The sequence below is a fragment of the Macaca thibetana genome, chromosome 4 (assembly GCF_024542745.1).
Source record: "Macaca thibetana thibetana isolate TM-01 chromosome 4, ASM2454274v1, whole genome shotgun sequence".
Classification (NCBI taxonomy): Eukaryota; Metazoa; Chordata; class Mammalia; order Primates; family Cercopithecidae; genus Macaca; species Macaca thibetana.
The window spans coordinates 126,836,570-126,848,464 of NC_065581.1; the positions used below are offsets into that span (position 1 = coordinate 126,836,570).

Below are 11,895 nucleotides of genomic sequence, written 5' to 3' on the forward strand. Positions count from 1 at the left end.
GCTTTTCCGTAGCTGGGGTGCCGGAGACCACCGCAGCCAGTTCATCCTCAGAGGCCTGTGACTTCCTCAAGGAAGACGGGAGTGATGAGGTGATGACCCCTAGTCGACCCAGGACCACAGAAGACCTTTTTGCAGCTATTCACAGGTATTTCAAACTCCTTCCTTTGACTTTAATCTACTGTGTAATTCCTTCTTTCCAAGCAGCACCTCAATTTACTTTTCTTCCCCAAGGTTTCTTCTGTCACCCAATCATGACTCCTTAACTTTACTGTTGATTTTTATAGTTTTATTTCCTCTGACTCCAATTTCTGTTTCACTTTGTTTCACTGATTTTTATGACATTGGGGACAGAGGCGCAATGTGATACCTTCTGGTATGCGCTGCTCTTCCTGGCAAGGGGTGTAGTGTGGCAGTCATAAGACAGAGGATATTAGCGAGAGTCGGATTAAAGCGGCTGACAGTGCAGTCAGGAGGAGGAATGCTGTGTTCTGTGGACTTAGGATGCACAGACTAGCTCCATGGGACTCTCTTCCTAAAGATCTTTTAGTTTATTCTAATTTTTTTTCGTTTTACAGAAAAACCACAATCATACAGTGCAATTTCTTTGGCTGCTTAAATGTTTCTATAAAAGGGTACGTCCCTTTAAGCGGGAGCAAAAGAATGATTTGTGCTGGTTACTGTATACCACTAGTGCCATCTACTGGCATCAGAAATCGTTGGGGTTCAAAACAAACAAACAAACAAAGGGTAAAATTTTCAAAGTAATGGCCTGAACTGTTTGTACTTTTTATATGTGGTCACCTTTAAGGGTAAATATGATTTAGCACTAAAGTTTTACTTATTGCATCATTTTTCTGATTGTAAACAGCTGAGTACTCCCACAACAGTGTCATTGTAAAAACTGATGACTGTATATGTGCAAGTACGTTAAGCTGTAATGCTGTATAAACCTTTTGCTTCCTTCTAGACTTCTTTACCACGGTATTTCCAGGTAACTCTAATGAATGTCCTTATGCTGCTAAGGCCTTATTTTGCCCTGAATGAAGATCCTTTTTTTTTTTTTTAAACCTCCTGAAACAAAGCATCCTATAAGAATGATTTGATTCTGTGTGTGAATGATCTTATGTCAGCACTGCTTTCCCAATTCTTGGACTCTCCCTGAAAAGGCTATTGCATAAGATGAAAAACATAGTGCTGTGCCTACCTGAAGCTCTTCATGTAACACATAAACATCTAACTTGGTGCAGGGGGAACGAAGCAGGTGAATTCATGTGCTCCTCAAGAATCATGCTCTTTACATCACTCCTCTAGTGTTGGTATAATAGATCCTAAAGACTACCCGCTTTAACATGGACTGGTTTCTTTAATCTCATTAGAAGTAAAAAGGTAGCTAGTTATCCAATTATTTCTCAAAACAGAGAAATGATAAATGATGCATCCTTTGAAACTTTAGTGGCAATTCTAGAAGTTCCCACAGATGTTTCTAACTCTTAACCACGCTGGACACATAAGAAGCACTCAATAAATATTTCCTGAATTAAATGAAACCAACTGGTATTTAACCACTAGAAGATTCTTCCGAGACTCAAAGTATTTCATTTAGTATGGAATGCACTGGGTTGCTAAATATACAGGCATATCTATCTATTTATAATAGCCATCCACAGAGAAGATTGCATTTCCTGGTCATTCTGTGTACTAAATACTTGGTTCCAGTGAGGAAACCCAACTGTTGTAGGTCCAAATTATTGCATATTTTTTTCCCAAAAATATGCCAAAAGCCTCTTCTATATTTTGGCAACCTTCTTAAGGCACTGAAAAATGTGTGGTTTCTCTTACTAGGGCGTTACATCGACTGCAGATGTAGAAATCGGTCAGTTCGTATTATTCAGTGCACGTATGAGAGAAGTAAAAGCCAAGTAGGCCTTAGGAATGGATTGCAGAGAGAGAGCGAGGACACATGCTAATTTCTGTTGTAGCGTTGAGAATAAATTAGCAGACATAGTAAAAATCCATCTACTGTATGTGCTTTTTTAGGCTTTATTTTTATGTCCTTCAGCACTTAAGCTCATAATTTAAAATAAAGAGTATCTAAGTTGGAACACAGCTTCCAAATTTTATAATGCAAATTAATTCACTTCAGATTTAAAGCCAGATGGAAAATGTAGAGCACCAGTTGAGGTGTGAAGTTTTTATATTTATTGAAGTAATTAGTTTTTAAATCAGTGTTAACTGTTTAAGCACTTTTTATAGCCGTCTTCCTTAAAAGTACATACTTGTGTGTGTGTCTGTGTGTATGTATAGGCAAAGAATTTGTACGTTTAGATTTAATTATTTTAGTGGGCACCTGCTCTTGAGAGATGACAGTGCTTTCATAAAATCCCATCGTTCTTCCTTTTTTTTTTTTTTCTTTTTTGATACAGAGTCCAATTCACTCTGTTACTCAGGCTGGAGTGCAGTGGCACGATCTTGGCTTACTGCAACCTCTGCCTCCCAGATTTGAATGATTCTCCTGCCTCAGCATGCCGAGTAGCTGGGATTATAGGCGTGTGCCACCATGCCCGGCTAATTTTTGTATTTGTAGTAGAGACATGGTTTCACCATGTTGCTCAGGCTGGTCACCCCATCTTCTTTCTTAATTCTGTGTCTACAATTAAAGGTCATAGTTTTAATCAAGTTTAGTTGTGACTTGTTTAATGGATCTCAGCATACCCTCACCATTTAAAAACTAAATTAAAAATTAAGTCACCAGCCAATACCTAAAAGAATGAAATGAGCAGAGCTGCTTTGGGGAGTAGACCATGTAAGTGGTGAGGCCATGTGCTGTAAGCTCAAGTCCTAGCTGTCATACTAACAAGTTACTTTTTCTCAGTTACCTTTTCTGAAACCCAAAGTAGTTGGACCAGACCATTTCTAACGTCTTTTCTCGCTCTACAATTTTGAGATGTTAGGATGTCTGTAGTTTTGTCAGCCGGTCCTAACTCTTATCAGGACACTGCTCTTGTTGACTACTGAGCGGGACCATGAAACCTGTACCATAGGTCGTGTTCTGAGGTCCCAAAGAGTCTGGTGCTCTGTCCACTCTGGCCACCCTTCAGACTCTGTATTGGGTCCTTACCATTTCCCAACTTCTGCTTTAGTGGCATCTTTTTGACCAGAAGAATGGAGATGACCCCAGGAACACCAAGCCCAGGGCAGCCAGCATGGGCCCATCTTGCCCTCAGTCTTGCTGTGTAAGCCACGTAAAAACTAAATCCATTTTCTATGTGACATTCAAAGGTTTGTTAAGCACCTGCTCTATGCCTGACCAATTATGGCTATTACTGCATTCACGTGTACTGACAAACTGTGACCTATGTACTGTTATTCCCCTTTTTGTGATAGGAAAAATACACAGTCAGAAATGTTAACTTGTCCAAGGCGACGGAACAAGGAAGCTTTAGCAGTGGGAGCCATGTAGCTTCCTTATTTCACTTAATCTTCACAAACCTGTGAGGTTGGTGTCTTATAAGTGAGGAGGCACAGCACACATGGGTAATTTGTCCCAGGTCACACAGCGAGAGGTGGGAAGAGTCTGGTTTCAACTCTTAATCTGTATGTATAGAATCATACTCTCAACCTTTCCCTGCTGCATGTTCTACAGTTTTATAGCAGGAAAAGAGATATACCCACGTCTTTATTCTGTTAACTGTGTCGAGTTTCCTTAAAGCAAGTTGTCCTGCACTTAGCTAAGAAACACACACTGAGTTGTTGTCATGAAGAGACCAGCAAGGGGCCACTTGGTTCATTGGCTTTATCATCTCTTTGCCACTGTCAATGGAAAGCACATTGAACAGTGAGGTTCTTAGAGACTCAGGACAAGAAATATCGACAGGAAACCTTCAACTTTCTTTGATTGCCCGTTCGTCTTCCCCACCCCACCCCACCCCACCCCTCACATTTTCTTGATCAGTGCAAGCTTTGCTGAGTCAATCATGAAGCAGGGTCTGGCACAGAGGGTTCACCTTTGTTTTCTGGAAGGCTGGATTTTAGAAGTTGGCACATGGTCCTGAAAGAGCTGAGGAAGACTGGTCTGATGGCAACTTCTAAAATAACTGAGAATGTGAAGCTGAGGAGTTGTTCTAGGACCTGGAGTGGGGTACATCTTAGTACAGGGGATATTCTGGCACGGAACAAGAAAAGGAAGCGTAGAAAGAAAGGAGGGTCAGCATGTGAAATTCACTCTGGATCAGCCCATCTAGGAGAGATCAAGGAAAACTGACCATTATTAAAACTTTTAGTCCTATCCAAAGTAAGTTAATACAGTGTCTAAGATTTGTTTCAAATAGGGAGGGTGGAGACAAAAGAAGGGTGACCGTAATTCATGATTATCATAAGTGTGTTATGGGCTCATGTGGTCTTGCAATGAGCTGTTCTTTTTTGTGTGGGTGTTTGAAATTTTCAAAGTTAAAAATAAATTATTTGCGGGGCACAGTGGCTCACGCCTGTAATCCCAGCACTTTGGGAGGCCGAGGCAGGTGGATCACCTGAGGTCGGGAGTTCGAGACTAGCCTGGCCATCATGGCAAAATCCCATCTCTACTAAAAATACAAAAATTAACTGGGCATGGTGGCGGGCACCTGTAATCCCAACTACTCAGGAGGCTGAGGCAGGAGAATCGCTTGAACCTGGGAGGCGGAGGTTGCAGTGAGCTGAGATTATGCCATTGCACTCCAGCCTGGGCAACAGAGCAGGACTCTGTCTTAAATAAATAAATAATTATGCATTTATTAATTTTTCTTTTTCTTTTTCTTTTTTTTTTTTGAATAGAGATAAGATCTTACTGTGTTACCCAGGCTGGTCTTGAACTCCAAAGCTCAAGTGATCCTCCCACCTTGGCCTCCCAAAATGCTGGGATTACAGGTGTGAGCCACTGTGCCCAGTGAAAAATAAATTTTTTGAAAGTGAATCTGAAGTAGATGGTGACCTGAAGATGCGATAAGAGAAGCAGAGTGGTTGTGGCTGTGACCACAGTCTGTGGTCCCATGGGAATTAACCTTTTCTTAATGTTATTAAATCTCAGATCCAAAAGGAAAGTCCTCGGCCGTAGAGATTCAGATGATGACCACTCCCGAAACCATTCTCCCTCCCCACCCGTGACACCCACCGGCGCTGCCCCGAGCCTGGCCTCTCCAAAGCAAGTGGGATCGATTCAGAGAAGCATCCGAAAGAGCAGCACCAGCAGTGACAATTTCAAAGCTCTGCTGCTAAAAAAGGGCAGTCGTTCAGACACCAGCGCCCGCATGTCTGCAGCAGAGATGCTCAAGAACACAGACCCTAGATTCCAGAGGTCAAGGTCAGAACCTTCACCAGATGCCCCCGAGAGCCCGTCAAGCTGTTCCCCAAGCAAAAACAGAAGGGCGCAGGAGGAGTGGGCCAAGAATGAAGGCTTGATGCCTCGGAGTCTGTCCTTTTCCGGCCCCAGGTACGGCCGCAGCCGAACACCGCCTTGTGCCGCCAGCAGCAGGTACAGCATGCGGAACCGGATCCAAAGCAGCCCCATGACCGTCATCTCGGAGGGAGAAGGGGAGGCCGTGGAGCCTGTGGACAGCGTGGCCCACGGGGCTCTGGGCGTTGCGGAGGGATGTTCCCTGGACGGACTAGCGAGGGAGGAGATGGACGAGGGCAGCCTGCTCTGTGGGGAGGGGCCTGCCGCCTCTCTGCAGCCCCAGGCCCCCGGCCCCGTGGATGGGACAGCCAGTGCAGAGGGCAGAGAGCCCTCCCCGCAGTGTGGCGGTTCTCTGAGTGAGGAGAGTTAGGGCCAAGAACATAACTCTCCCAGGTGACACGGGGGGAGATGAGCAATGCAGCACTCTAGGAAGCCTGCTAGGCGCCCTTCCCTGGCTCACCCGGGGATCCCACGCTGTTTCTGTGCTGTGGGCCGGCCCTGCAGTGTGAGTGAAGGGTTATTTAGGACTCACTTGGCACTTGCCCTGTGGCTTAAGAACAAGTAGAAGCTTAAACTTCTGAAAGTGCTTCCTGGGGAAGATTTTTTTTTTTTTTTTTTTTTTTTTTTTTCCTGAATGCTGGGTGTGTGTGTGCATTTTCAACACATTTTAATTTTTAAAAAATACATGTATACACAAACAACATGTACAGAAATAGAAGAAAGCAAGCCAGAGTTAAGCTTGATAGAGTAACGGAGTTACTCTGGACTAGATGGTAATTGCTTTCAGAGCATTACGTTTATGGAAATCAGCGAGTTCCCTAAGAAAGGAGAAGATGTTACTTCTAAGAAAGAGGCAGTAGAGTTGCTGGATCTTAATGCACAGAACACACAGATATATGCACACGTGTGCTGCTGAGGTGAGGCAGGTCTGGTGAGCACAGAGAGGCTGGGAAGGGGCTAAGTGACTAATTGGTTCAGGTACTTTTTTCTAGGGGAGGTAGACTTTGCTTCTTTTTTGTAAAAATGACAAACATGTAGAAGTGGCAACGCTGTAACCTGGTGCCTGCTGCTGTGCAGCCACGTACACACAATTGTAGCCTGATTTTTAGAAGTGTGGGTAATTTTTTAATGAATTTCCTCCTTGAGTAGCAGCTGAGGTCATTGACAACTGAAGTGACGGTGTGGACATACAGAGAGGGGAAGGGTTTTTAGAGGAGTAAAGTGATACACTGCTGGAATTTGTTTTCTGCCTATGAAATAAAATTATTTTTCAGAATTAAATTTGAAAACTTGCACTACAGAACTATGGGTGGGGCTTTTCCTTTTACAACAGTTTTGTTGTTGTTGTTTTTAACCAGAGTTTAAACTTCCATTAGGCAATTTCCTGTCACTTGAAATGTCAACATCTGCTAACTTTTGGATATCCTTTTGGTTACACCAAAGAAAAAGTTATGGCTATTTTTTTTTCCTTGAACTGCCTACAGTATCATGTCCTAATTCAGAAAAATTTATCAAAATCTATTATATATTATCTTACTTTGAAGAAAATGCTGAATAGCTCTTGTTAGTCAAATAAACTGATAAAAATTGGTAGGGCCTGGCTATCAGTTAGCCCTGGGAAATGAATTTTTAGATTAAAAAGGTTTTTTTGCATCATTTGGTTTGTGCGTTTTTATATTTGTTTATAAATAATTGAGTTGCTAATTATCTTATAATCTTCTCCAGTCAGATTTTCAACAATTTTAGACATGGGACACAAGTGTGCCAAGTCTTTATTTTAATGTAATAATCTCATTACCCCCACCCTTACTCCCTTAACTTCCATGTACTTAGACTTCATTTGTTAAATAAGCCAGAGGATTGTCGTCTTCATTAGAAGGACCTAGGATGATAATGTGGAGACTGTTGGTCTGAATCTAGTGCAACTACCACCTGCCAGCTTTTGGGGGGTATGAAAGTATCTAAAAGTTGGACTGCACGGGTCAAGTCATTATGAGACTTATAAACTAAAACTTTAGATACCCATTTAGAAATGTCTTGGAGGCAAAAACAAACCTAAAGAATGAAGACTCTTTCCCTTCTCTGAAAAAAAACAAAACACTGCTCTTCACACAACCAGAAATCAAGACCAGAGATTTGGAGCAATTGTCTACTAATTTGGCACAAAGATCGTTTGTTCTTTAGAAAACTGGCGTTGGCTTTTGAATATGAAATCTTCTCATAGCTGCCTAAAAAAGACTAGAATGTATATGGATATCAGAAACCTTTAATACATAATTTATGCAAAGATAAAGCAACATAACACTAATTATAAAACTATTTTTAGATCCCCATTTTTAATGAAAAATACACATTTGTATTTAATTTGCTTTGAATAAAATAATTGTAAAGTAAATATTTGAAACATTTCTTTTTGTTTAGACATGTATTTTTTTGAATAATGAGATAGGTCTTCTTGTACAGAATTGTTGAGTGTTTTGCTGGATACAAACAGAAAAGCAGTGAGACCAGAAGGTCTCTGGGGGAGGTGAGGACCCAACAGAGAGGAGGTGGAACATCATAGACACTGGATGGCACCATCTACCAGGGCACGTGGAAAAACAACTCCACATCGTGTCCTATGGACTTTGGAATAAAATACGAATAACCTATCGCCTGGCGGTTCAGATGACATGGCATGTGGAGAGATGTGACAGCTTCTCACAGGCATGGATGAAATACAGGGAGAGAAGAATCGAGACTCATCCCTGAAACATGGCACCTTCCGCATGGCTACTCTACTCCATGGGGCCCGCTTCTGTTACGGACCACATCTTATTCAAAAGCTCCACAGGGGTAGATCTGATGGCTCTCATATCCTGATACTTTAAGTTCCAGATAATCATAGACAGAAGCCCTAGCCCTAAATTATTTCCACTTTATTTTTACTATCAGTGGGGAGAGAAACAAATGACTGTTTGGTCTGTCAGTTGGAAACAACCTCAGTGTGCTCTGCTTTCTGCCATCATACTATTTCTGAAGAATCTTGATTGAACTCTTGCTTTTCCTGTGGGGGTGACAGTATATTCCGTAGGAGAATCACAGTGAAAAGGGGACGTTTCTGTGTCTCCATATTTCTCCCCACCCATCAGGGCAGCATCTTAGGAGGAGAGGGGAAAGAGCGGCTTTCTTGGTTCTGCCGTAGTAGGGGTTCAGCCTGCATGTGATGCTCATTCCATCAGCAAATGAGCACAGCAGAGTAATTTGCTTTGGCAGATGTGAGGATATTGTTGGGGGAACGGAGGGTCATTTGAATGAAATATGGACCTGATTCTTGTGCCACTTTCCTTAATAAGCCATTCGGTAACTGTGATAGTTTCTCTCAGTTGCCTGCTCTGACCTACCTTCCACAGCGGCCAGCCTTCACTCACAGAACAAGAAGTAGAGCAATCTGTAGTCATGTGTTCAGCAATGGAAAAAGAAGTCCTAATAAATGTTTCTCATGTGCTAGGTAAAGACAAGGAGGCCCAAAGATAGAAAATGTGGTTGAGCTATCAGTTAGGGGCATGATCCTACTGCCAGTTTAGATTCTTCAAAAAGTAGACACTGAGATAGTTAGAATACCAAAGGTTTTATTATTGGAGTAAGCACCTTTGAAAGGAAAAGAGGAAGCAGGACGAGGCAGGGAGAGCAGGCGATCCGCTATCCCAGGGAAGCTCTGGGAAAAAGGTCACTCATTGGAGGAGTCCTGTGTTGGACTGAAACAGCTAGGTCCCGGTACCACTGCCTTGCTTGGTCTGTGGCAAGAGCCCCCCCAGAGAAAAGCATGCTCTCAATTTCCATAATTTAGTGAAGTCACTGGCCACCAACCCCTCCTGTCTTGAGAATAGTGTGACCTCAGCTTGAAAGCTAAGGTGGATCCTGGTGAAGTAGCAGCTGGTGGCTGCCAGCTACCCACACTCCTTGCAGCTGGATGGCACGTCTTGTCTTGAAGGGGGATCTAACTGGCACCTCCCCATGCCTGCCACAGTCCACCCCTTGCCTCTGTGGATCCATTTCCCCAAAAACACGCAGAGAGTGACTGTTCCAGTCTCTTCCTGAGGATAAATGTTGAAAGAGGAGTTTGGTAGGACCAACTAGAGCACCTTCCTGCAAATGGTTTTGGAACCACAACTGGTCCTCATTACTCCCTGCTTCATTCTAAATTCCCCTCACCCTCAACTGTCATCTTTGCTGGTCTTGGTGGCTTTTTTGATAGTATAAACCAAGCTCTCATTCCTGAGGGTCCTGAGCTCCTGGGAGCCAACCCTTCTCAGACCAGGGTTGCTGCACTAGTCCATTCAGTTACAGCTGGGCGAGGAGTACAGAGGGTGCCTCCAGTGGATCTGCTAAGTTCCACACACACTGCTCTTGCCCCCATCCTCTGACAGCAGGCTTACCTACTCTTGCAGTTCATGCTAAATTACCCTTGACTAGATGGTGACTTCTTGCCTACTGGTCCCTGAACACAAAGAGTCCAAAGTGCCCACATAGTAGCAGCAGACTGTAGTTCAATGGAATTCTTGCAATATTGCCTAGAGAAGGTATACACTCTCTGAGAACTAGGACTTCTGATGCTGTAGAACCCAGAGTTTCGGGCATGGGAAGTACTAAGTCCCTCAATGGTTTGTTGGGTGTGATGGTAAGTGGGGTCACTCCTGCCTCCACTCCTTGGTTCTGAAATCTATATATTCCTGTTGTAGACACAGCATCATACAGGCTTTCTGATTCAATAAGTATACCATGTGCAGGAGATGGTGGCACATCTTGGCAGGGTATTGTCTCCCACCTGGCGCTAAAGCAGGCAATGTCAACATTCCATCAGGCCAGCAGCTTCTAGGTGGTGCAGTATGTGATAGGAGACGTGGATCCTATGGCCATTGGCGAACTCTCTCTGATTGGGTGTTAACATGTATAGATCACGTATTCAGCAAGTCCATGTTGACAGATCATATGTTTTTATAAGTCCCTAGATTGTGTTCAGGACCCTGTAGGCCCAAAAGGAACCACATACCTAGAATAGGAAGTCTGTCCTTGTGTGAGTAAACTGCCGGTGCTTCTAGGAAAGAATGAGCCCACCATAGTGAATTTGCTATCAAGTGACGAGTTGGTCCTCACAGCCTCATCGGGGTCTCAGTATTGGTATCTAATGCTGGCAGGTTGGATAGTGAGAGTGAGCAGTGTCTAAGTTGGCCTTGGTAAGTGGGAGTGCATGTTGCTGGGTTCCATGCATAGCCTCCATCTTTGCCACCACTGCCACTTTGTGTACGCATTTTACCAGCACTGAGGTGGGCACTGGCAAAAGCTAATACAACAGGCTAAGTCATTTCGTCTACTTGATTGTTTAGTGCCTCTTCTGTGGTGGGTGCTATCTGGTGGGCATTAACATGTCATACAGTTTTTCAAGTTCTGTGTCCATTCTATATGCCCATCCACATGCCTCTACCCCAGACCTCCTAATCATCCATGTTTTTTCCTCCCAAACTCCTAATCAGCTGGCAGGCCATTTTCTGCTATTTCCATAAATATTTTCCCTGTCCTTCCTCACAAAGTGAATGATCCAGTGTACCTCAAAAAATTCTGCCTGGTTTTTACAGTAAGACTGCAATTTTTTTTCCCGTTTTTCAATGTCACCTTTGAGTGAGGGTCCATTTTCAGCTTGCAACTACAGAATAAGATGACTAATCAATAAACCAAGCCTGTGCATTCCTCTTCCTTCAGTGGATTATATAGGTCCTCCAACAACCACAGGGAGGGGTGATGTAGGTGCCACTGTTCAGACATGGTGGTTGGGATCATTGCTCTTGCAGTTTGCTTATGTCCTCCAGTCCAGCTTGGAACTGCTCCTGTATATATCATTTCCATCTTCCAATGGACGGCGGCCAATCCTACTAGCTTATGACTTGGTGCTTCCCACAGGACCCAGTTAAGATGGGCAATTCTGGATACAGCATCACTGGGTCTCAAAGTTCCGCGTCTACCAGGGCCCAGTAGCACAGCAGAGGCTGTTTTACAAAAAGATTCTTTCCTGCAGTTAGAACCATCTTGCTTCAGGGCCCCAGGGACCTGCACTGTGATTCTCTCACTGGGCCTTGTCATCTTTTCACACTGCATCTTCTTTCCCCCTACCTCCAGTACGTAAGATCTGCCACATCACATAATTTAAGCTGCTAATTTCTTCATATGTTTTTTTTTTTTTTCCTAATTATGGGCCATAATTTATATTTCTCTTTGTTTCCAGTACTTTTTTTTAACTGGATGTTGGGAATTATGAGTGTTATGTTGTTTGTTGATGGATTTTGTTATATTCCTGTAAATGGTATTGGGCTTTATTCTGAGTCACAGTTAAGTTTCTTGAAATTAGTTTGATCCTTCCAAGGCTTGCCTTTAAGCTTTTTTAGGGGAAGTCCAAAGAAGCCTTTGGTCTAGGAACAATTTGACCTCAAAAC

The 11,895-nt window shown here is 43.3% G+C and overlaps 1 protein-coding gene across 5 annotated transcripts in view; it reads left to right on the top strand.

Annotated features, from left to right (window-relative positions):
* Positions 1-7,823, top strand: part of NHSL1 (NHS like 1) — a 217,766-nt gene extending 209,943 nt beyond the window's left edge. For all 5 annotated transcript variants that reach the window (XM_050787335.1, XM_050787331.1, XM_050787332.1 and 2 more), the window contains 2 exons: positions 13-145; positions 5,063-7,823. In XM_050787335.1, the coding sequence (XP_050643292.1) occupies positions 13-145; positions 5,063-5,798 (869 nt within the window). In that variant the 3' untranslated portion in view covers positions 5,799-7,823. The remainder of the gene's footprint in view (positions 1-12; positions 146-5,062) is intronic.
* Positions 7,824-11,895: the final 4,072 nt, after the last annotated feature.